The sequence below is a fragment of the Fonsecaea erecta genome, assembly GCF_001651985.1.
Source record: "Fonsecaea erecta strain CBS 125763 chromosome Unknown Scaff1, whole genome shotgun sequence".
In the NCBI taxonomy this organism is placed as follows: Eukaryota; Fungi; Ascomycota; class Eurotiomycetes; order Chaetothyriales; family Herpotrichiellaceae; genus Fonsecaea; species Fonsecaea erecta.
In genome coordinates this window covers 1,110,354-1,135,961 of record NW_017387244.1, presented here as the reverse complement: position 1 = coordinate 1,135,961, position 25,608 = coordinate 1,110,354, and the positions used below count along the sequence as shown (strand labels likewise).

Below are 25,608 nucleotides of genomic sequence, written 5' to 3'. Positions count from 1 at the left end.
CGGAATGGATTTCTTCAAGAATCTGATAGCCTCTCCTTCTGCACCTCCTCCAGAGCCAGTGACCGTCATGGCCAAAACGATCCATCCCTATTATCCCACAGAGATTGACATCGCCAACTTCGCTGCCAACGAAATGAGCGTTCCGCAGTTATTAGCAACATTTGCCGCTGGTTGTACAATCATCCTCTCACTCACATGGTTCCTTACGTCGAGTCTTGCACCACGCCTCAGAGTCGGGGAAAAGGCCACTGTGCTGTGGTTTTGCTTGTGTACGAGAAGAGCTAGGTGACTGAGCGAGGTGTACACTGACATTGAAAAGGCGGCTTCATTCACTTATTTTTCGAAGGCTACTTTGCCTACAACCACACTCGCATGGGCGGTCTCCAAGATATTTTTGGTCAACTGTGGAAGGAGTACTCTCTGTCAGATTCGCGATATCTGACATCGGATCCCTTTGTCTTGTGCATGGAGACCATCACGGCGGTATGGACCTCTATCATCCAGAAAGAGCGAGCGAGAGGACAGCGTTGACATAACCTAGGTCTTCTGGGGTCCTCTTTCCTTCTTGATGGTGTATTTCATCATTGTCTCACACCCTCTGCGTTATCCCCTCCAGGCTATCGTTTCACTCGGACAGATCTATGGCGACATCCTCTACTTTGCGACCTCGATGTTCGACCACTACCACAAAAAATTGACCTATTGCCGACCTGAGCCTTACTATTTCTGGTTCTATTACTTCCTCATGAATATCTTCTGGATTGTCATTCCAGCAAGTACGTCCTCCCTCGCCCCGACTCAGGAATTCATGGCTTACTCGTATGTCCGCAGTTCTGCTCGCTAGCAGTCTGAAAGTCACAGCCAGAGCCTTCAAGGCGCTTGACCGGATGTCGCACTCACTGCAAGCAAATGGCGCTTTGACCAGACCAAAAGCCAACGGCCACATCAAACATGCATGATGGGCACGAACAAAAAGGAAGGTGGCGTCCAATGAAAGTTGGCTGGGCAGCAGTAAGGGTTCATTGGTGTTTCCCAGAACTACATCGTGCTTCAAGAGCTGGCTGAAATCCCAAGTGCTGGTCTGGACTGCGTGGCCTTCATCGTAAGCGAGGTATAGCTCGAGAGTAGCTGCATGGTGGCTTACATGACCGGCGATCTGCACACTAGATTAATGATTATTCCTTCTTCGAGTATACGATCGACTTATTGCTTTTGTTTTGTATATTCGGGTCGTGTTCGGCTATCGATCTGGGTCGTTACCCTGGAAACCGTCGCGACTTTTCCGGCCCGGCAAACTGGCGCCTTTGACGCAACCTGCATATTGACCTGCGCTACCGCCGTTTGGTTGTACTGCGCACAACACCTTGCATGAAACCCAGATGACAGTTCGGATCTCCTTACCACTGGCAGCTGGAGTTATTTTTGTCCAAGAGAGGGCACCCGTGCCACAGGTACCTTGAATATACACCACACGGTCCAAGAGCTTCCTTGTGTGCCACAATCTTCATCAACATGCCCACAGAATGTCCTTTACAGCCAACGACAACAACTCTGATGGATTCAACGAGAGCTAGGCATTGATGATAAAGACCGCGACCACAACATAGCTCCAGCACGCATATTCGTCAATGCGAGCAGACTCGACTCCAACCTCCACCTGCCGAACGTCCAAGAACCATCACTCTAACACACGTTCTTCCACCAAACCGCAAAATGTAGACTCACCCCATCCCTCTGGGCTCTACGAATCGCCATCTGTTCAGGATCGCATCCGACAATGGCAAGCGCAAGGTGCAGCAAACGCCTTGGCTCCGGATGCGGTAAGCGTCCGTTCGATTCCCATTTCCGAATGCCCCTCCACTATATCGAAACCCGAGTCAGAACACGGAAACGAGTCCAAAGTTCGTGTTGGTGGAAGAAGCGGAGCAAAGAATGAGGAGGATCAGGACAGGGGCCGGAGCTCCAGCGCTCCGCGAAGGCGCATCATTAGCGATGGCCACTGGAAGACACAGAAGCAGACGAAACAGGACAAGGACGCAAAGGTTGCAGCAGACCGACGAGCGGAATCACGCGCGTATGACCTCTCCTACACGTCAAACCAAGAAAAGAGCAAAGTGAAACGACAGTCCAGAATGCAGCAACGTCCGAGGGTCGGTCAGAGCGCGGAACAAACATCGCCATATGATGACGGCATCAGAGTGGCACCAATTCCGGACGATGGCCAAGTACGAGAGGAGGGCTTGCAGCCAGCTTACGACCTGGAGAGCCGAGCGGATGAAGAGCTTGCTCGACACTTGACTACGGATTCTGTTTTCTCTGGAGATTTTGGGGGAGACTCACACGAACCAACAGGGCGGGAGGATGATGTACCTGGCGACTGGAGACCCAGCAAATACGCAGAGTTGCTCGGAAGGACCGGGGATGATTCTTTGGACGGAGAAGTGCCAAAATCCAGGAAAGGTGGACTATTGGGCAAGACCAGAGGCATGTTCATTAAGTCAGAGACTATGTCTCCTGCCAGCAACAGACTGCCCAGTATTGAAGCATGGCTTGATGAGCAACCCGATCCGTTCACCGACAAGGACGGCGTGGACGATCTGCCACCGGTCGAAATGCCACAACCCTTGAGGAAACGTGCGCACCGGAAGCGACCCTCCACAGAGAAGTCTATCGCGCCCGATCCCAATCAGATATGGGATTCCATTTCACCAGAACAGAACGAGCCTAGCCCCCTCGATACACCAAGGCGCGATGGCTCGGTACCTTCGTCAAATGCTAACCCACACTCCTCTTCAAGACTTAGCGATGCTGTGAATGAGGCACAGGATGCAAATGATGGCTCGCCGTCCAACCTGCGAAGGAGAGGTGCAAGAGTTCGCCGCCAGCGAGGCGCGGTGAGGAAGGACATCATACCAGGGGAAGGCCGCCCAGAGCCTGCCGCCTCGCTGGCAGAAGGTCCCCCAGCTGAGAATACGACCAATAGAGCCCCCGGCCTCCCGCAACGACCGTGTCCCCCTACAGGTGGGCATCAACTTTCAACGATCCAGTCTGTGGAGACTCTCAAAGAAATTAATCAACAGCTGCAGGCAGAGGAAAATTTTCCCGGAGAGGTCTGTGGCCTCAAACGCAAGCTAACCACTCACGAAGATTTAATGTCAGTTTTGTCGTTGCCGAGAGGTAGCCGCGCCCGTCGATCGAGACGTAATGCGAGGACTGCTCAAACAAAACCACCGTCGAGTTCGGCACAAGAGATACTCGCCACCGTGGTGGCTGACGAAGAAAAGTATGGACGGGAATTGCGGACCTTGGTCGACGGTGTCATACCGGTCCTGCTCCAATGCCTCCTATCTAAAACGGATGCGGCGGCGGCGGCAGGCTTGTTCACATCGGCTTCACAAGATGGTGCGAGTATCACCAGGCCCATTATCGACATGGGGATTGCCCTGGAAAGACTGAAGGCGCTACATAATCGAATACCCTCCCAGAACCTGGACAGTCTTCTCAGCTGGGCCCAGACTTCGGAGAAGGCATATCGGGATTATCTACAAGCCTGGAGATTGGGCTTTCAGGACGTGGTCGTGAACCTCGCCCCCCTAGAAACATCATCAGCCCAAGAGCAAGGGATGGCCAGGGACGAGGCTGGTGACCTAGTTGACGATGCAGGCAAGAAAGTTGACGTCGCATATCTCCTTAAAAGACCGCTTGTCAGAGTCAAGGGCCTGAGCAAGACATTCAATCGGATCAAGGATGAATACGACGTGCCTCTTGCAGTACAGATGGCCAATACTTTCGCTGATCTGACAGCACTTGCTAAGAGACGGAACCAAGAGGAACAAGCCAGGTTGGAAGATGAGGCTGCTGCCAACATTGACGCAACAAGAGCTCGTGATATCAGGTCAATGGCAGCATCAACCCACATCACTATCAACAAGACGCGCCGTGTCAGGGCGAGGGACGTCTTCAACCTTACAATCTATCATTCTAGTGGACAAAGAATGGATTGCAGCATTGAATTGATCTTCCGAGACAACGCCCGTGGCGAGCCAACTGGTGGAGATGTCCTGGTCTGTGAAATTGATGATACAGGGAAGTGGCTGCTCTTTGCTCCCATTGAGCTGAACTCGATATCTGCCAGACGTGGCGAGGATGGCTTCGATCTTGTCCTCATGATTCGAGGTCGGGCAGGCATAGGACAGGAATGGCACGAATTACTAGCCTTGAAGACGGACGATAAAGAAGCTGTGGCAGAATGGATGGATATGCTTGGTTCGAACCCGCTGCCCCCAAGGCTGAACCGTACACCAAGTTTTGTGAGACGACCTTTACCTTTGGTTGTTGGACAAGCGGCTGCAGCTGAGTCTTCAGCGTCGAAACCCATCACTCAGCAAGTCGACAAAAGCTCTGCTACTGCAACAGAGTATCTGGATGTTCCCATTGGCGAGCCCTCTGTGCTAGGGACGCGGAGAGAGGATTCCAGACCTTTGGTTGACAGATCGTCACAGCGGCTAAATCTAGGGGGTGGTCTTGCGTCAAAGCCGCTTCCACCATACCCGCCTTCCTCGTCGATTCCAAAAAGGCGTCCAGTTTCGGTCCCATCAGTCTTGTCTTCCGATCGATCCACCATTTCAGATCGTTCCATACGGGATTCTGCTACCATATTCACCTCGTCATCGTCCAAGACTGCGTCGACTAACCCTAGCTACCTGTCGAGTCAGTCCAAAAGCCCTGAGGCATGGCGACCTCCTCAGCCTCCATCTCACAAGCCCCTCGTTGAAGCAAGAGATCATGTCGAGAGCAGCAAAAATGCTGGCTTGCAAAAGCTGAGTGCACCAGTCACTGCCAGCAGTGGTTACAACAGCCCTTCAACATCACACGAGGCATGGAAATCGAGAGCCAGTGCGACGGAGCCCGCCTCAGGAGACTCACAACATTCGCTGCCAGCGGCCAACAGTGACTCAAGCTCGTCCAAGCCTTCCGTAAAACCATCACCCCAAAGACCAGAGTACCATCGGGCAGTGTCCTCTACCCCGTCAAAAGATCTGCCGACCGTCAACAAGCTTCGGACTCAGCAAGGTCCGGCAAGTCCTTTACCGTCCCTACCAGTGAGACAACCTCCAGAGACGCAATCATCAGCAGTTGCCTCTGAACAGCCACAGCAACGGTCGAAGCGGGAACACAAGGGTTCGCCCAGAAGCCGGTTGTATACTGAAGATATTCCTGTCCCGCCAGTACTCAAAACACGTCAAGATCGCCCTTCTCTACCCAGTTTTGGAACTTCGTCCCCGCCGACCTCGCCGCCTCATAGTTCCAACGTCCTGCAGCCGATATCAAGCAACAGGCCCAGTCCTATACTGAGACCTACTCCAAGTCCAGCAGATAAGGCGGCAAGGAGGCGGACCTCCTCGCCCTTGAAGCACGAATACGAACCATCCACGAGCTCCGATACTAGCGGATATGATTCAGACAGTGACAGCAGTTCATCTTCAGACACTTCCGAAGATCCCTTGTCTGAGCATGGGGACATACCAACACCACTTGTGGCAATCAGAGCGGGTGAAGGTCGAACTGCAAAACAGTCTGCACCTCCGCCGTCAATGAAATCCACTGGAACACGAACACTGGCTCCGTCGGACTCTGCTTCCCAGGGACCTTACCGGAAGGTTCCATCATCGACCACAATCCCATCAGATAAGAAGGCGAAGACAATAGCGTTGATATGCTCGTGGTCGGACAAGGGCATGTGGGAGCAGATTTATCCTGATGAGTGCTCCATTGTCGTCTCGCCCGGTTTGATCGAAGCTTTTGAGATGTCGGCGGCTCATTCTGACCCTCAAAAAGCTTCGGTCGGTCCCTCATTTGATAGTCACGGGCCAGGAAAGCATTCAGTGTCCCCACAGCCCCTGGTCGCTTTCGAGCTAACGCCGATTGTTCCACTACGCAGGGGAACTGCACTGGACATTTCCATACGGTCTCCTCCCACAGCGAACTCCAAGATTCGAACCACTAATAATGTTATGTTCCGATCGCGAAATCCTGAAGAATGTGAGGCGCTGTATGGAATGATCAACTGGGCTCGATGCAACAATCCTACATATCTCCAACTGCAAAATGCACGCCCTCGACGCCAACCTTCAGTGACTTTCAATGTTGGGGAAGCTCAACACAGTCGCTCGAGGTCAACTTCATGGTTCAGCTTCGGGAGTCAGAAGAAATCGAGTTATCGGGCTTCATCTGCTCCGACGCCCGCCTCAATCGACATGTCTGTGGAGAGCTCGGGAACTGTGACAAGCGCCTTCTCAGCCCTAAAGAGACTGGGCGTTAGTACCGCCTTCAATCTCAATCGATCCTCGGTACTTCGCAGGAACGGTGGTCGCGGCACGGGAGAGTCCCTTTATTCTTCTAGCAGTGGGACTGGAACAGGTTCGGGCTCAGGCACACCTCCCCCCAGTCAGCTTGGCTTCATACCAGGAAAAGATGGACCAAATGTGCCGTCAACCAGTGCTGCTGCAGCAGAAGGAGGAGGAATGGTCAACAATATGAAAATTCGACTGTACGTCAGGAAGGGGCAGCACTGGGAGAACTTGGGAGCTGCGCGTCTTACAGTCCTTCCAGTACCGTCAGCAGCAGCAGCAGCAGCAGAAAGTAGCAAATCAACGCCAAATCGACCGGTGGTGACTCCAGGAGCATCTCCACCACCGCCGACTGGCCCTCTCCGATCTCCGTCAAATGTTGCAGTCGGAGGTCAACTAGGGCAAACCCGTGGACCTCGCCTTCCAAGCTCAAGCCACACTCCACATCGCGTGCATGGCAACGGCCGCGAGAAGCGCATTCTTATTACTCAGAACAAGAACCGTGACGTTGTGCTTTTGGATAGTGTGCTGGGCGAAAGCTGTTTCGAACGCGTTATGCAGACAGGCATTGCGGTGAAAACCTGGAGCGAAGACGAGGTCATCGCCCACACAGGCGGCGTGACACTGGGCAAGGAACGGGTGTACATGATGCAATTTCCGGGTACGAGGGAGGCAGGCTGGGTCTTCGGTCTGTGTGGCACGTATCGATATGGCGTTGGTGCCAACGAATAAAGAGGCCCCGGACGCGAGGCGAAGACTTCAGTGAAGAAGAACGAGTTAGATCTTACGAGCAATTGTATGGATTTGCGATGTTGATTTCAGCGTGGAGTTCCAGGGGATGACATTTCTTTTTGTGAGGATTCATGATGCTTTTAATGTTGATCAGGTTTCTTCTACGCAAAGGGGCTTCTCTTTTTGAGGTGAGGCGAAGATAGAAGGACCATTCATGTGGCGAAGACTAAGCATTTCTTTGGGAACGGGGAAGAGGAAGGAAGGATACTTATGTACTTATGTACTTACTTACTTATTGATCCGCGCGAGTGGCTGGGATGGTCAGTCACCCTTGTAGAGGCAGCGGCAACGACAAAACATAGAGTCGGGACGTCCCGTCTTATTACGAGCATGGGATGGAGGATGGAGGGATGTGTTCTGTTTGTTTCGGCAGTACATACCTCGTGTGTACAAATCAATCACAGTCTGCCTCTTAGGCAGGCAGGCAGGAAGGTCGTTCGTTCGTTCGTTCGTTTAAACATACATGACTACACAACTCCTCAAACCGTGGCCATCAGAGAAAATGGGCTCGTTCCTTGCGGCGGTGGTGTACAATACCTCATACAAACCCAATCAGTTAGTATATATGAAGTATGAAATATGAAGAAGTATCGTAGATATGTTTTTACAGTGTGTCTTGAGATCCCTCCCACCTCCTCTTTCTCTCTCGCCACAGCCTCGCGGGACAAACGGCGTCAACCTCCCGGCGACCGGAGGACCCAGACAGCAGAGGGAATTTGAGCATCCTGCAGCGATGAGAAAACTTAGGTCTGGATGGTTGGATGGATGTTCATTGATTCCTTGACTCATTCACTCATTATCCTTCCCCCATGACAGCTTTCTGGGCCGGCCATTGACACTGCGCGCAAGGTGGTTCGGTAGAGTGTCATGACGCGGCGTGGGATCGGATGGATAAATGGGTTGATAGGTATGTATATGGATGAAGGAGACGGATCAGACGGAGTGCTTAGGAAGCGGCAGCGAAGGCGACGTGAAGCGGCATCTCGCAGGTGGAAATTGAGCGTCTCGGCTTGAAGGCTGCGCTATTGGTGTGTTGAACAGCGGCATGTGAGTCGAGCCTTCGCCGTCGACAGGAACGGGAAGGTTGTAGGTACATTTGCTGTGTCTGGGCACGTATGTTTTTGGACAGAAGGCTTGCTATCCATACCATGAGCGTTCATACCGGACGGCCATTTCTGACAGAAACACTCCGCAAGGCCTTCTCCTGGCCTACAGATGCCGAGAATGCACCCCGGGCGTCTTCGGCCTCCATCCAGAAAGCCGTGACCACTGACATGAACACGATGAATGGGAAAGAAACACCGTAAGCTGAAGGGAGATATTCAATTAGCATTTCATCCGATCACACAAGTCTCTGCGCAGGGAGGGAGAAGGGAGAGAGAGAGGGAGAGGAGGAAAGGGGGACGTCCCAGACCAAACTTACCAATACCGAAGCCGGTTGTTCCTTCTGTAAGTCCTACTACGATAGACAAGCCAGCTGCAACAGTCAGACAGGCAACACACCAACCCCACGACCACCACATCAGAGTGCTGCGGAATCTCGCACTGGCATTGTACGTGGCGAGCATCGCGTGTCGGGCAGGTAAGCCCGAGTGACAGCCGTCCACGGCGAAGACGTCCTCCATCACAGTGAACAAGGGGGGAGGTGTGAGAGAGCCTCGCTTGAATGATGAAAGAGTGATAGGCGTGCGGACGCCCAGGCAGTGAACCGTGTTCTGCAGCAGCATGTAGCCTCCGATGGTGTACAGGACTGAGGGCGGTGCCATCGAGATGACTTTGACCTTGACGTTTCTGGTCGCAGTCGCAGCGACAAGTTCGACGATGACGATTAAAAGCGCCACCGACAAGACATAGTATGAGCAGTCAAACCACCAGCGGCCGCCATTGATCGGTCTACATTTGGGATCGCGCTTGATCAACAGTCGATATCCCCGGGAGAACCTTTCTCAAGATCAATAAATTTAATGACATCCGCCGCTCTCCTTCGTCGAACGTACCATTTGTGGTATGAGGTCCAGAAGGACAAAGAGGTAATAAGCGTAAAGACTGGCAGAGTGAGTCAGCTCAATAAGCCATTCTGTTGCCATGATTCGATCTCTATGCATCGAAGTACGGGTGCCACATACTTCCCCAATGGGTCAAGGTAGATCTATACCAAAGCGCATAGAACAAGATAATGGGGAGCACACAGCCGTCGAAGCAGTAGCAGCTGAACCAAATGGCCCAGTTCTTGCGATGATCGGCCAGTCTGTATGGGAGGCCAATGTTTGGAATGAACGCGACATCGTCGTTAGTGGCGAGTTCGACTCCGCCTTCTCCGAGACGAGCGCCGTTGACCCACGAGGGCATGTCTGCAATGGTTTAGCAGCTGAAGCGCCCCAGGCAACGCAGAAACACGAAGTCAGAAAACAATAATGATCTTATTATCGAGCGTGGGTTGATTGAAGCATCAACAACACCAACTTTCAGTGACGATGACGACGACAATTGCCCTGCATGGCCGGAAATTGGCCTTCGTAGGCTTCCATGACAAAGGGGAACGTTTTGGTCCCTTTACCGCCCACGTTGCGACCTGGCCGTGAATGAGTGGACAGCCTTACGCCTGACATAAGCACCAAACAGTGTGATATGTACCCCGTACTGGCAGGATGGTGCTCGGACCACCAATCGTTGATGTCCAAATTTATCGAAGGCTCCTTATCTAGAAGGATTCAGACATGTTTATCAGTCGTCTGGTGAAATAGCCTGTGCACTGACACCATAGGACGCATAATGCGCCACCCGTACTCCAGAATAAAACCCTTCAGCGTAGGTTATAGACGAGTACTCCGTAGTCGGTACGTCGTTGAGGTCAGAGAGGTTCTGATGAAAGGCGCCGTCTTTGGAAAGATGCCCAATAAATCCCACTCCTACAGGAACAGCAAGGGGTTTTCCAGGGAGGGAAATTTCGTTATCTCCTCGACTGATCCTTATCACAAGGGTCTGGGAGTTATCTGAATCGTCCTTTTCCTTTGCACTCGTCCAGCGTGTCTCCCCCGGGACGCTGTGTTTGAGACTTCACAGCCGAGGGTGCAATCCATCCAGGAAATGTTTTGTGACGAAGGCCTCGATCGCCTCTGTCTTTCTCGATTGCCCCATGTCATATGCTCTTTGACATACGTGATTATGCGCCATCACGGACGTTGGTGAACGGGTGAAGGTGCATGGAAACGTCGGTATCCTTCGAAGCAGTCGTTGCTTCTAAATCAACGACGCTTCTTCATGTCTCCGCCGTCATGTAACGTCATCTGCCATGAGAGTCATAGTAAGAAGAACCGACACGCTCTCCCCGAACTACTAATACCATATCTGGAGTGGCAGAAGGGATGGGGTCGCTTGGCGAGAGAATGTCCAACCAGGGGAACCGAGCAGGCAATCCACCAAGGATGTCTTTGATGAGTAATCGCCTTTTTCCAGCCGCTGGTAGAAGCTTTGCATAAGCAGAATCGCCTGTTTTCCAGCGACAATGATGCAACAAGCATCGTTGCTGTGTCTCCTTTGCTAACTCAGGAACCTGGGCTCCAGTTAAAGGTGTGAGGGATGGCCACCGCTAACAGAGCAGTTCTTGAATGCAAGGTCCAACTCAAGGCTGGACATCGTGATATCAGCCCAACATACTGTCCAAAGGAGACCAAAAGTATATTTACATCTGCTGCAGTACGAAGAAGTGATCCGCCCTGAGCTCCAAGGGTGATTAGTTCAACACCGTCGAGGCGATAAGTGACACTGTAATCGATCAAATTTGCGACGCTACGCGGCATGGCACTCGCACTCAGCTCGAGGTCCAGTCCCGGGGCGATCAGTCCTCCAGCCAGCGAACCGGCAAGTGCACATCAACAAGTGAGCGAGGATGCTCCTCCACAAGGCGGATTTTTGTTCATCGCATCAACTGGCCAGAGGACGCAGAAGGATCCCAAGCAGCTCAAAACACTGCGCGCACATGTTATGCGCAATTATCTGGAACGAAGCCATGCAGAGCAACAAGAGACAGAACCGAAGGAATTCTCTGTCATGTCTTTTGCGAGTACCAGAGTACGGACGCAGAGACAGAAGACTGCTGTAACTGGCGGGCAGAAGATGAGATTTAGAATGCGATCCGGTGAATTGGAGCAGAGATACCCCCATCGAGATCCGAAAGGTAAGAAGAAGGCCAAGCCTGCGCGAGATGGGACAGAAAACGAAGCCGAATCCAACGTCAATGTGCAGCAGACGGGAGCCGCTGAGTCGGGATTTGTACCTGGCATACCTGTTACATGGCTTGAAGCACGAAAGATCGATGTTTTCGGCGTGTTACCAGTCCGCTTGGACGAAGGGGATGAAGCAAGCCTGTACCTGTTTCGCAACTATGACAGGTACCCGTGGTGTCCAATCAACGGACAGAGCAGCTGGTCCCAATTCGCCATTAGCGACCAGCTGGTCTTTCACGCGACCATGTATAGCTGGGGAGTACACTTCCGTCATCGCCGAGCTGTTCCGGATTCGCAGGAAGAAATGAAAACGCTGCAGCATAAATTGGCCGCCATCTCACTGATCAACGACCGTCTATCAGATTCGCGACAGGCAGCGAGTGATGAAACGATCGCGGCGGTGGCCGCTCTGACGAACATTGCCCTCGTAATGGATTCATACCCGGAGGCGAGCAAACACATGGCGGGCATGCATGCCATTGTCGAATTGCGGGGCGGCATGTCGTCCCTTCGTTCGAGCATTCAGCAACATCTTCAACGCTTGATTAGTTGGAACGATCTGATATACTCGGAGGTCTTTGACGAAAAATTGCGCTTCCCACCGATTGAGGTGTGGGATGAATCCTGGGCAGGCTTTCAACAGCGCACCTTTTCTGGGCCCTTGCCTGGCTTGAGCCGAGCCGAGCTGAGGGCGGCTGGCGTTCCTCACCACAAGGTCCTAGATTTGCTGAATGACATTCGCGACCTGTGTGAGGCCGAGCAACTCAACCCTCTAAGCACTCTCGTCGAGGATGGGAGGATGCGCCGTGGTGACATGTTTCATCGGGTGGAAAGGAAATTGAGACTTATTGTACAAGGAGACACGGGTCCAGGGAACAACCGTTGGGCTGCAACCGTCTGGCGCTCAGTGTCTCTGGCAGCGTTGCTCTTCACTCATCACCACTTGCGAGGGAACCCCCTTAAATACCGCCATTTCAACGTTTTGGCAACGCAACTCTACGACACACTGTTGACCATGGACGAGGACCTCAGAGAGCTGGACTTTGCCCCGGCAATGTTGGTATGGATTCTATCGACGGGAGCCGTGACCAGTACGCTGGCAGCAGTTCATGCCTCGTTTGTGTTTATGTTGGGAAAGGCATGCCGCAGACATGGATTGCTGGACTATGATCGATACCGATGGACGTTGGGCCAGTTTCTGTGGACTGGGCAGGCTGACCAATTGAGATACCATTCACTGTGGCTGGAACTGGAGCATGGTATGAGGGCGAGGGAGGGTCCAGTCGTACCAGCAGTCTGTACTTGAGATATAGGTCGATGTCCGGAATGGTAGAGTGAGAGAGGCAGTGAGAAGGTCCTCGCAGAGAGATATGCGAATATGTTATGTAATCCGGAACATATTAATTCCTTTGTCTCCGAGGCGCTCGGGCAAGAGCTCGGGCCTACTAGTGAGCCACCAGGTTCATTCCTCCCACTTGCCCCCCTCCCACCCACCATCATTATCAACTCACCTTCACCTCAAAGAGCTTCACTGTTGGAGTCATTCCATCTCGCCCCATCTGAAATATGACCAAAGCCTGACTCCTTCATCAGTGCTCTCGCAAAATTAAGTACACAGATTTAGCACCACATCATCCCCAGCTGAACTCCGACGTTGGCATCTCCCCGCAAGCCTATCCCCATCTCACGTGCACTGCTGCTTCTCTGACCATGGCACCCTGCCAGCTCCTTGACTTGGCTCCTGAAGTCCTACACAACATCTTCGAGAGAGTGGAACCAACGGACCTCGCATCTTTGGCCAGGACATGTCACCAGCTGAACAGCTCCATCAGAAGCGATGATTTCCTCTGGAGAGTCCACTATCTGTCCCGCTTTGTAAGAGTCAAGGCCAACTCCCACCATGGTTTAATGTCAAGGGGGCTGCCTGCTGATTAGGACTTACACCCAGGATCCTCCTCTAGACCACGAAAACAAGTCCTGGCGAGAAAGACTGACCCGTTTAGTGAACCTCCAGAAGATCCTAGAATCAGACAATCCCGAGATCAAGGCATGGACTACACCCTGAGTGCTTCAAGCCTTATTATCCCACTAACGATGTACTTCAGACCCAGTCGTTGGAAGAAGTGCTTACACAAACATTGAAACTGACCCAACAAGCCACTGCCTCATCCAGCAAAATCACTGACTTCCTGTCAAATCTCTACGGTCAGGCGCTAAACATCAACACTGTACTCTGCAGATCTAGCCTCTTCGCCCGCGCCCGTCCCAAACAGTGGCCCGCTGCGTCTACCGAGGAGATGCGTCAACTCTCTGCGCAACTCCACGTTTTGGCAGGCATGAACCTGGACTCCTTCTGGCCTGTCGCACGTCCTGCAGAACCGATGAGCAATGCTCCACACAGAACTCACCCAGGTAGCGGCTATATTAGTTGGCAGGATGCCGACGTCCTCTGGGAGGACGTAGGTTCTGACGAGGATGAAGACGACCAGAGTGAAGAAGAACTCGTCCGAAATAGTCCGCGGCCCATCCGACATCTGCACCCCTGGGCACGATCCCGAGTCTACGACTTGCGCCGATATAACGACGAAAATATGTGGGGCCCTTTCACCGACGACGGCACTGAACGCATCGATTGGGAAAAGGTGCAGGCTATCATGATTGTCATTAGCTACAACCACAGAATGTACAATGAACGACGTGGGTGGGGCGGCACGGACTTCCTGGGCCTCCCTAGTTCTCCTCCGGACTCTAAAGAGGAGGGAGGCAGGTCAGTCTCATCGACCAGAACCGACCTCCTCAGACCGTGGGAATACCTCTTCTCCGGCATCGCGCCCAACAGTTATGTATCGTCCCCCCTCACTGGAAAGATCAAGCCCACTCCCAATCCCGAGCTTGATGCCCTAGACCCCTATGGGGTCACCGGGACTTGGGTGCGCATCGTCTGTTTCCTAGACTACAATGACCTCTATCGCTTCAATTTCGAAGGAAGCGCAGATATTCCTGACGACCAGGAGCGGGAGCCCATCCGCACGAGAGAGGCATTTCGATTGATTAGACTGCAACTGCACGTCACGAAGATAGAAGAGCAAGAGGAAAAGGGGAAAGATGGGAAGGATTTGTTGCCGGTGGTTCACTTCGAGGGCACCAGCCGGAGTACCTTCATGGCCTGGGATCCTAACGCGAACTCTTGGATCAGAGGTGAGCTACCAGTCCCCATTTCGTCTAACTCAGCGCACCCTTCCTTCCCAGCCACGCCTTCTAACAGGCGTTGCTGAATCGAACTCACCTGACAACGCGCAGGAACCGTCCGCGAAACCCCGTCTGGGGCGATCCGCTGGACCTCGTTCTCTATCATCCACGACGAAGAACGCTGGCGCTCCGAGGGCGTACAGGTCGGTGGCCTCCGCAGTGCCCGTGGCATCCTGGGCAATTGGTTTGACAAGGACTACGACGTGCACGGCCCCGCCGGCCCAACGGCGTTTTGGAAGGTGTCTGACGACATAGTCGAGGAGAAGAGGCATAATCTTCCCCAGATGATGCAGATTTTTATGGCCGAGTAGGAGGGATGGATGCATTCTGTGAGAAGGGCACTACTCTTCGCCTATCTTCTTCCTTCTCTTTGCCTTGCAGGGTCTCCTTCACTCCCTCTGTCTATCTGCCTCATGGATGTTATTTCCGCAAATGGAATGCACTCCGAAGAGAGACAAGAACGGGAACCGACAAGGACGAGGTTGTGCGGTGGTGTGACGCTGAGGAAAGATCCTCGGCCGACCACACGGCACGAGTGCGAGCGTCGGGTTGACGAGACTAAGGAGAATCGGTTCAGGATGCGGGTTAATAGCTGGACGAACGTTTCTATTCTCAAGGTTGATGGTCGGTTTGGCATATTTCAGTTAGCAGCGTTGGATTCCTTTCCCACTCTTCCAGTCGAGTCGAGATATCCGAGGACATCGCCGACAGTCTGCGTTGTAAACCCGTTGCTGGCCTTTAGTCCCATCGTTGTATTCGCTGTTTATAAATAGAGGTCCTCCAGTTCCAGTCCCAGTACGCTCGCCCTCCCCCCTTACTCTCTACCTCTCTACCTCTCTACCTCTCTCTGTGTGTGTACTCTGTATACCGATAGTAGACTGCAAGCCTACCCGCCCGCATCAGGGGGGCTAAGTGGGCAAATCGTGAAGACCATGAGATACAAAGAAGGGGACTAGATACTGGATATGTGTGTAGCCTCAAGAGGCCAGTGATATTGATAGTGGGCAATAAGTGATATCGTCGTTGTCGCCGTCTATTATATGTATGTATATACAGTACAGTGTCTAATGTACCGACGTATATGTCCTCTAGAAGTGAAGAGATGGAGAAAAGGAAGGGGGGAGGGGGGGAACCAAGCGATGTATCAGAACAACTCATCTGTCAACAGAAAATGGAGGACGATGTTTCAGAGACATGGAGAGGTGGGTTAGAGAAGGGCACACTGAGTCCTTGTTCCACTGACATACGTGTTCCACGGTATTACAGTACTCCATATATACGGCCTAACAAGGGTGGATGGGTACATGGATTCATTTGTAGAGACCCTACATACCTACAGTAGGTAGATAGCCTCGATAGGTACTGTGGGTAGATCGCCTCCCAACCACCCCTTTTCGCCTGCCATTTCGCTGGGTGTTCACACCACCCCTTTCCCCCAAAGTGAAATATTCACATAATACCCCATAACCCGATTTCGTGCCTGGTTTCCAAGGTTATATACCCTTTCCTTCCTTCATTCAGCCGATTGTTAGGCTGCGACTCCCTCGTGAGATAAAGAGAAAGAAAAAGGGGAGAATATGAAATCCCAGCACACATGGCTGCAAGATAGGAACGAGTCATCCACTTGGAAAGAGAAAAAAAACGCCCGCTACATGATACCCAGATACACACACAAGAAAAGAAACCGACGCTGCTTTTTCTAGGGCACCTCGTTCAATCAATTTCCATCCGATTGGCAACAGGCCTGGGTGCGGGAAGTTTTCCACTCCCCGATGGTTCCATCTCGGTCGCAAAGGGAGCATAAGCGCTTCCGCTCATGGGCTTCTCGTCGTCCTCAATGTTCTGCGGTTTGTTGACGTAGGGCTTCAGGCCCTTGTTGTAGTTGTGTGCGCAAATGCAGGCGTACACAATGGTAACCAGGATCAGAATGATGGTCAAGACCGCGAACGTGGTAAGTTCCTTTCGAGCGGGAAGATAGGGAATCTCCCAGCCAGGGGAATACATGCGGACCATCTTGAAAATAAAGTAGGCCAGACCGCCAAAGTAGAGGATCTGTGAGGTAGAAGGTCAGCGAGGCACTCAAGACCGGGAAAGGAGATGTAGGCACTTACAATAACAACAATCGTGCCGAACAGCGACTCTTTCCGGACGAACCACGCAGCTGCTAGAAGAATGAAAATGGTGACAGGCATGGCGGCAATCGTGAGGGCGAATTCGACTTGTCGCTGGGTGACAATGACCACGAACTGGACGGTAAATCCGAGGAAGAAGAAGAAATCAAACTTCAATAGGGCGATGTAGACCTGGTACTGGAGATAGCGTCGTTTCATCCTCAAGTCGGCCGAGATACGTTTGTAGATGGTCCAGGCGAATTCGTCGTACAGTTTCCAGGCGCAGCCGGCCATGAGAACTGTCCCGACCGCCAAAATACAGGGGATGGCGATCAAAAATGGTTCGGTATCGGACCAAATATTCTTGCGGATATAGTCATCTTCGGCCAGTTGCAAAATCGCATCCCTGATCTGATCCATCTGAACGGCGCCGTAGATCAGCAGGCCAACATTGTACATGACCAGCCCAATGACCTGAATGGTATTTTTCATTCGCAGAGCGTCCCACACGAGGACCAGTTGGTATAGAAAGCCGAAAATATACAAGGTCAAGAAAGTTGGAATGGTGCGAGACGAGGTCTGGTTGCCGGGAATGCTCTCGAGGTGAATCTGGAAATGCGCAAAGACGTAACTGAATGCATACCGTTAGCACTGATCCAATCCAACAGCAGAGACAATCATCGCCGTACCTTTCAAATGCGAGAATAATCATGGCCTGGACCAAGGCGATGACAGAAAAGGCCCATGTCCACTTTGAATTTGGTCGATACATGATGGATGATCTTGATCTTCTCTTATCAAAGTCGTTCATCGCAAAACCCTCGCGCTGGTGATAGCCTCCCGGCAAAGGGTGGTAGTTGTCAGCCTGACCTCCGAGGAGGGAAGCGCGAGACTCGTGAGCACGAATTTTGGCGACTGGGAGCGCAGTTGGTGTGAGATCCTTTTTGATTGACCTGGGCTACCACAACTGTTCAGTTGCGGTCCGGCTCAGCGACGTTTCACCGTCGACCGAAGAAGGCGAGCAGTGACTCAGGTATATGGGACTGCGATAGACTCGAAGACAGCAGGGAGGGTCAAGAGATGGGCCTCGTTCGGCTTGGATTAAAGAACTCAAGAGTTCTGTCAGTTGGGGTGAACGGTTGCGGCTGAAACTCAGGAGGGGGGGAGGTGGCCGATGAGGATTGGTCCAAGGCGCGTCTGGAGCGGGCGAAGCTGGCGAGCCAAGGCAGTTAGCAGCAGGTGATATAGACTCGCGTGGCGGATGCGAACTCAACTTGGCGACTAGAGGTGACCGTGGGCGATGAAGATTCAATCGAGCGAGAGATGGAAAAAGCGAATGTATACAACGATGGAATGAATTACGGAGATGAGTTGGGATGATCAGGAGTTTGATCATTGAGACAGCTGGTTACAGCACTCGCTAGATCTCGTCAGCTCTAACTCCTACCCAGGCACGCCGGGCACGTTGAGGGTTTTGGGGGGAGGGCCCCCAAGGGGACCGAGACCACAGGGCGTAGGGCGCTGGGGAGGATTGCCCATGGTGGGCTGAGGGAATAATCCCAGCAAAAAAGAAACAGAAAGGGCGGCCTTCAGGGAGTGGGGGCCACAGTCTGCCTTGCCTTGAGCCCCTCGCCGCCCAAAAAGAATCCTTGAGTCTTCCATTTCTATAATATCTGTTTGGGGGACTCTGTGGCAAACATCGCAGGATTGGAACATGAATTTTCCTCTCCTTGGTAGACTTCTACAATAGTACATAGGTCACTCAATTCATGCTAGCACTAACGAAGAGGAGTCGGGCCTTTGGGAGGCTCTCACTCATCTGAGGGTGTGCCTCTATTTTGGGGGCCAGGACTTTGGTGGACGCTTTTTTGCTCAGCCGACCAGTCACTTGAGGGTCAGCCCAGCGGGATCAATTCTCTAGGATTCCATAGAAGGCCGCGTTGTGAAAGAAATGGTGCGGTCTGACCCAGAATATACGGTTTTTGACAATGTTGCCGCCGCAGCCAAGAGCAGGTGAAAGTCTGGGAAAGGAGGATGACAGCACCGTTTTCCGTCAGACAGTGCACTTATGATGGTGTCTCGCGTCCCGTACCATGCCGAATTCGTCAATGCGTGCAACGTCGAGACTACAGCTCCCCCCCTTTGTTGTGCTTCGAATCTGCCTACCCCGCCTACAGACGTCCGCACCCTTTCCCTCGACTCTTTCTCTTCTCTCTCGCGTCTGGGATTGCTGAACCACGGACTCATGTCCATCACAAAGCTTCCGCTTCGCCACCTTACCGCACGGCTCGTCATCTCTCCGGCACCAGCAACTCTGGGTGAATCAACTGCTATTCTGAAGAAGCTCCAATCCCTTGGCCCAGTCCTCTCCTTCAAGACGTGTCGCCCCTCTATTGCTAGCAGTGCTGAGCGGCTCGACGTGGAGATTGTTTTCTCGTCCCGTGCCACACTTGAGAAAGCTCAACACGCAAGTCCCTTCACCGTCAAAGTGAACTACCAGCTTCCCGACGCGAGGCTCCAAGATCCCTACAATGTCCGCAATCTCCAGTCGAGACGACAGCCTCAGCCCAAGAGTATGACCTGTCTTGTCCACTTGAACGACGGGTGTGAGCTTCCTGGTCAGAATATTCTTTCTGACGGCTTCTCGCCGAGTCTCGATACCAGGTTATATCAGAGTCTAGCCGACTTGAATCCACCGCCTAGTATTGCAGCTGGGCTGGGCGTCTTTGACGTTGACAGCATGCACCTTCGCTCAACCGCTCAGCTTGTGGACAAGCCTCCAGAACTGATGCAAATGTATCGGTCTCAAACCTCGGACAAGCCCAAAAATCATCCGGCTCAGTCTGCAAGCTCTGGCGTGCGTGGCGACATACCAGTAAATCAACAGTAACCAAACTTCCTCCGAATCGGAGACAGCAACCCCCAGCTTCCTGGAAAGCTCTGTCTTTGAAACTCAGCCAGCATATCATATTTGCCACAACATTTTGACTGAATTTCGACTCAGTCCACCTCAGCAGGCTTGGCACAAAACACCCTCAAAGCTCCAACAAGCAACTAAGAGAGATTACATTGTCCCGCATCCCATCAACAGGACTCCTTTGTATGGGAAATGCATTTCTTAATGCACAGAATATAACGTTTGGCTATAATGTGGAAGACACGCGTCTAAGCTGACATCTTTTACTGCCTGACAATAGACATGGCGTTGCAGTTTCCGTTGACAGAGAACCAACGATGACTCGCTTTACAAGAAAAGTGTGACACTCAACTGTTCATTTCGTACAAGATGGAGTGGAACAAGCAGATCTTGCTTATCTGAAACAAGGTCGAGCTGCACGTTGGTTCTAATTGCTTGGAGTACGACTCGTGTTTTCTGCCCTGCGTTGACGGGTACCTTCTCGTGGTGCAGGGTGTGAGTAACCTGATTCTATATCAGGTGAAACCGAATTCCGTCCACAAGTCCATTTACACGACACATACACTGCTCAGTCCTAAGGACCGAGAGCTAGTGTTGCCTCTGTCGAGTTTTACAAAATTTTTGACTTCCCACATTTCCCACTGAATCTCGGCCCACTTCCGGTCTCCAACGACCATCGGCAGTGGCAGGCCTTTCGGCTGACTCGAAGGCCAGTAATCTCAATGTGTTCGTTTCCTTACACCATCGGTCGTGGCTCCGTGCATGCCACCACTTCGACATCATGGACATTGCATCGCTGTCGTGGGACCACGCTGGATGGCCGGTATTTTGGACGTCTCTTTCCCTCTAGCGATTATCGACCTGAAGCCAAGGGGGTCCCAAAATCGAAGGCACTGAACAATTTTGTGCCAACTACGACATGACACAAGATCCGCCAGTATCGAAGCATTATCAAAGATATGTCTTACCAGGGACTCCCCCTCGGATATCGATCCAATCCCAAACCCGATCGTTTCTTGGCATATTGCAGCTATTGTTTGAGACAAGGACGCCCCAACCGAAAGAAGAATTACGATGGAACATTTATCTACTGTCATCGGCAACAACTCTCCGATGCAGAAGGCTCAGAAGTTTACTTGAAAGAAAAAGAGTAAAAAGAAAATTCGAATGGATGGGACACAAGCGTCCTTCACATGTGGCTGGGAATACTTGATGTTGTCGCCTGATCGTGATGGAGATCTTCGCCTGGCGTAACGAGTTGCCCTTCGAGATCCCACTCCATCATGATCTCAATGTGTTATTGCACAATTTTTTCAGCACGGTCAATCAGTCGACTTCTGTAAGTCCCCTCATGGTAGACAACCTGCTGGACCGAGCGCTAACAGGGAATCGCAGGTCCAGGACGAATAAAAGGTCCGGACAGGGTCGAATTCTGCCCTCACCTGTGACTCTATCGACGTTGCCCGACCGTAATTTTGTTTTCTTGATGACCTACGTCTGGGCTCTCGGGGCAGATTCATCCTGCACCATGCCTATCAGCGTCGATCTGCGTACGCAGATGATTGATATGGTCAATGCCTCCTTGCCGGAAATAGCGGAACATACGTTCTTGAAGACAATTCAGATCTCCATCTTGTTGTCGAATCATAATATGGCTAATGGCTTGGCTGATCGTGGTCCAGACGAGAAGATCGAGACTAGAGGGGCCCGTCTACTTTCTGGTCCACAGGTCGTATTTGTCCATGGAGCGCATTGAGGCTCCTCCTTTGATTTCGATTCGATGCTCGCTTTGAACAAGCAGGAGACTGTTGAAGAATGGAGTTCCGGTATGGTTTGTGCTTTTTCTAGGGACAACAGGGTAAACTCTTCGTTCCATATGCAGAGTACATTTGAAGCTTTGGGAGGTTACTTATCCTTCGCTTATGGAGAAAGAGAAAAACAACGAAAATACAAGGAAAAAAGAAGTGAGAAAGGGAGGAAGAAATACAAGTAAAGAGGAGAAAGGAAAAGGGAAGAGACATATATCTCCTGAACAGACTGCGAAGGGTCCTTTGGGAGCGGAATCGACGACCTACTCGACTTCGAGTCCTGTGTCTCCGCTAAAACCGCTCCTGGGCTGGCGCTTGTGTTGGGAACGACGCTTAAGAGCGAAAATGCAAAGGAGAGATTGGGTAAGTCGATGCCGGCTCTCACTAATGGAAGGCAATTTGGAATCTGGGGGCTGCCTGGCCGGTGCTCGAACCATGTCTCGGTGCGTTTTGGAAATGGTTAAGGAAATGGGCTTTGTTTGCGCCCTTTGTATCGGGAAAGACTCGACCGTGGAAGGTGGCCAAGACAAGGAAAGGAAAGGAAGAAGAAAAGAAGAAAAGGATTAACGTCAATCCGGTGCCTACTTTACGGTCAAACGACGAACAACATAATTCAACCGATTACGAACTTGCAAAGAATCAGTAAGCGATAATACGGCAAATAGGCTTACAAACATAAAGCTTATCGAATCGAACGGATTTCCGGTTACTAGGTTATCGTCACAAACCTAGATATATCGAAGGCTAACAATGTGAATGGGATCAACCCAAGCGCATCCTTCCTGCCCATCCAATGATTCAAAGACCCTCCGAAGTACAAAGGATAACGCAAGGCAGACGCAGTAAGGTATGGATCCTGTTCATGGAAGAGTGGCTTCGAAACGATTGTGGACGTTGGTCCACTGCCCTCACCAAGATCTTCGCCGACGTTCGAACTCAGGAACCAAGAGAAGCCGGGTTCGATGCTCTCAAGCAGAAGGACACCGTGATAAACTTGCCCACGCTTTCGAGAACGCTCGTCTCTATCTCGACCCTGCACCTCCCGATCGAGACATGCTCAAGCAATTCAAGAGAGGCCTGAAGCGCAAGATTCACGACCGCATTGCCTACCTGCCTAACCGAGTCATCCCTTCCGAATATAAGGAATACTAGACTAGGGCTCCCGTCCACTCCTTGTAAATGACAGTCTCTTTGCGAATCAGAAAATGGGCGGCGCTAGCCACATGCGCAGAGGAGCCGAACGACGAGATGACCTGCCGGTTGCATCCAGATTCCAGAGAGTGGTAGGTAGCCATATGCGTGGAGGGACGCGATGGACCACTTATTGAAGTCAAGGGAATTGCAGTTCGAATAAGTCAATGTCAATGCCTATATGTCCTGTACGATCCTCCGCTCCTCCGAACAGGTTATGAGCGCGGAAAAATCAGAAGCAGAGAAGTAAAGAAGAAAAAGAGGAAAAAGAAAACGGTTGAGAAGCATCGAGGATATGCGATTGTTAGTCCTAGAACAAGAGCTGTTTCCCCGCCAGCTAGATCTGCTGCAAGAGACGCGTGAGGAAACGATGGGGAGGGTTGACCTGGAGTCGTGCATGCCTGATCTCCAATATGTCTCACCAAGGCCAACTCATTTGGCTTGGAGGGAGGGAGGCGGCCACTGCGGCAATCTGTTGGAGTCCGCCAGCTGGATCAGGGAGGCCGTGGTGGGGAAACACAGATGTGTGGAAAGCGTCTCTTGTGCACGAGGTACGTACGACATATAGGCCACGGAATCACCGCCGCCGACTAACTTCTCTTTGCAGTTCGTGTTTGGCAAGTTTCCGTCTGTACCTTTGGTTCTCATTACCCGCGTACGAGGAAAGGTAGACCGGCTGCCCACGAAGGACAAGGTGGGTAAAAGAAAAGAGGATTGACGATGACACAAATAACAAAAACCATCCAATCAAGGAAGTGCTTGTATGTGCCAGGGTTATGTTAGCTTAGTGACAAAGCTGAAAAGGGAAAGCGAGAGGGAGAAAAAAAAGATCGAGAATTGGAAAAGCAAAAAGGTAAAAGAATGCGGATCGAACGAAAGAAGGAAAACCCGGAATGGAAGGACTTCTTAACACGAGAGCAGCGCCAGGCTAGGACCGATTCCGAGCAGTTACCATCGAAGCCTCACACGGAGGGAAGACAGATAAACAAGTGAATGGAGAGCGAAAGGCCTCCAGAAACAAGAGGGAGAGGCCGACCTCCCCCCTGCCTAACCGCACGCGATTCCCAAAGATTACGGAAACAATCGAGAGGCTGCGAAAACTAACGGACATCTCAGAAACTATAGAAAGAGACGGCAAAAGATATGTGGTAGTGGGAAACTATACGCACTCCAGAGAATTATCAACGCGCTTACAGAACCCGGAATGAAAAGATATCAAAAGGAGTCTCAACACGAGCGCTGCGCCAGGATACGAACAATTCCGAACGACCACTATTGAATCCTCACAAGGAGGAAAGACCGAGAGACACTGAATGGAGAGCGAGAGCCCTCCAGGAACGGGGGGGGAAAGAGGAAAACCTCGACCCCCTTATCGCGCGCACCCCCACAAGAACGCGGGCATTATCGAATGGTTACGAAAGATTACGGAAGCTTCAGACACCCTCATAAGAGAAGGAAAGATATTCGCAGTGGTAGACCTGCAGACGAAACCGCACCAACTAGAGAGGAAATGCAAATGGAAACGGAGGCCCTCACAAAAACAACGAGAGAAGGGGCCCCGAGAGAGTGCCTAAAGGCCCGTAACGGCACGTAACGACCCAGTACGAAGCAAAACCTAGGAGGAGAGCGAAAAGTTAATAGGTTTTCTATCCCGGAGGGTATTCCCTATTTGCTTAAGGTGATAGAATCCCGATATAAGCTAGTAAATAGCTTCTAGGAGTAGGATAAAAAAAAAAAAAAAAAAAGTGAAAGTGAAGTACCCATTCGAGGCCGTATGGGTTGTTGATTCTTCGGCGTCCTTGTGTCTCAGGGATGGATTAGCTTCATTATAAAGATGACCAGGAAACTCCGAGGGAAGGAATTGGGAAAGTGAAAAGGTAAAAGAATGTGGATTGAACGAAAGGAGAAAAGAAGAAAAGGAACAAAAAGGAACACAGAAAGAAAAGGTGAATGTGAAGGACCCATTCGAGACCGTGCGGATTGTCGATTCTTCGGCACTCCTTGTGTCTCAGGGATGGATTACCTTTATTGCAAAGATGATCCAGGAACTCCGAGAGGAAGGAAGAAAGAAAGGGAAGAGAACAGAAAAGAGAGAAACGAAAAAAGGGAGTGAAACGATCAGCATAGAAACACAACCGTACAGAGTGGCATCTATCTATCTATCTACACGGACACATATACATATACCAAAACCTGAGGGACATGTTTCTTGACAGGCCTCAAAGCCTCTTGATCTTTTGGTCTAATGCTGTTGATCGCTCGTCGTTGTGTCTGGTCTGGCTGGTCTGGCTAGTTGGCTGTGTATCCCCCTCTTGACAACGAGGCAGATCACACAGTACAAACATAGATAGAACGGAGGCATGTATGTATGTATGGATGGCTGGATGTATGGGATGGACAGACAGACAGACAAACGGACGGACGGACCGAGGCGGCCAGTTTTGTTGTCGTTGGAGATATTATTCCATGATGATGACTATTCCAGAAAAGATAGATAGAAAGACTGTATACAACAAAAACATCAAAGGGTATCTTTGGCGCAAATTAGGTATCGTTAAAAGATCGCGTGGCCGACGGTCGTCCTCTGTCTCCTTCTCTTTCTCCTTTCCCATCGTTTCAAAAATCTGGGTCGATATCACCCTTTCTCTTTTTCTTCGAGTTCGTAAATAACCACTGGTTTTACGCTGTTTCGTCCACATGACCACCATGTTTCATCATCCATCCATCCATCCAACTTTCCCATCATCAGATTCCCAGAAGAAAGAAAGAAACCACCAAAACGCCAATGCCATGCCTATATAAGTCGGTCCAGCGGAGAGCTCGTGTTACTCCAACCCGGGGCTCCAAACAGCGTAAACATACGGTAGCCGTACTTTTTGCGTTTCGAGGGCAGACAGGCGGGGCCGTCGTCTCCGTAGCTCAGTTGTTGTTGCTCTCATCAAAGGGCAAGAACAAACAGCCCCG

General features: G+C 51.5%; 5 protein-coding genes across 5 annotated transcripts; 3 read left to right on the top strand and 2 right to left on the bottom strand.

Moving 5' to 3' along the window:
* Positions 1–4: 4 nt before the first annotated feature.
* Positions 5–7,082, top strand: AYL99_00379 (hypothetical protein; the record flags this gene model as incomplete). The annotated part of the gene is made up of 4 exons (XM_018831895.1): positions 5–269; positions 320–483; positions 542–776; positions 1,720–7,082. 4 exons carry the CDS (start codon positions 5–7, stop codon positions 7,080–7,082), a joined length of 6,027 nt encoding a protein of 2,008 aa, XP_018697774.1.
* Positions 7,083–8,298: 1,216 nt separating this feature from the next.
* On the bottom strand, positions 8,299–9,491 carry AYL99_00378 (hypothetical protein; the record flags this gene model as incomplete). Its single annotated transcript, XM_018831894.1, has 4 exons — positions 8,299–8,450; positions 8,566–9,083; positions 9,140–9,188; positions 9,269–9,491. The coding sequence occupies 4 exons, from the start codon at positions 9,489–9,491 to the stop codon at positions 8,299–8,301; spliced, it is 942 nt and encodes a 313-aa protein (XP_018697773.1).
* A 1,449-nt stretch (positions 9,492–10,940) lies between these two features.
* Positions 10,941–14,928, top strand: AYL99_00377 (hypothetical protein; the record flags this gene model as incomplete). Its single annotated transcript, XM_018831893.1, has 3 exons — positions 10,941–12,428; positions 13,474–14,566; positions 14,669–14,928. 3 exons carry the CDS (start codon positions 10,941–10,943, stop codon positions 14,926–14,928), a joined length of 2,841 nt encoding a protein of 946 aa, XP_018697772.1.
* A 1,402-nt stretch (positions 14,929–16,330) lies between these two features.
* On the bottom strand, positions 16,331–17,500 carry AYL99_00376 (hypothetical protein; the record flags this gene model as incomplete). The annotated part of the gene is made up of 3 exons (XM_018831892.1): positions 16,331–16,669; positions 16,729–17,359; positions 17,418–17,500. 3 exons carry the CDS (start codon positions 17,498–17,500, stop codon positions 16,331–16,333), a joined length of 1,053 nt encoding a protein of 350 aa, XP_018697771.1.
* Positions 17,501–18,973: 1,473 nt separating this feature from the next.
* Positions 18,974–19,618, top strand: AYL99_00375 (hypothetical protein; the record flags this gene model as incomplete). The annotated part of the gene is made up of 1 exon (XM_018831891.1): positions 18,974–19,618. One exon carries the CDS (start codon positions 18,974–18,976, stop codon positions 19,616–19,618), a length of 645 nt encoding a protein of 214 aa, XP_018697770.1.
* Between the last annotated feature and the right edge of the window lie 5,990 nt (positions 19,619–25,608).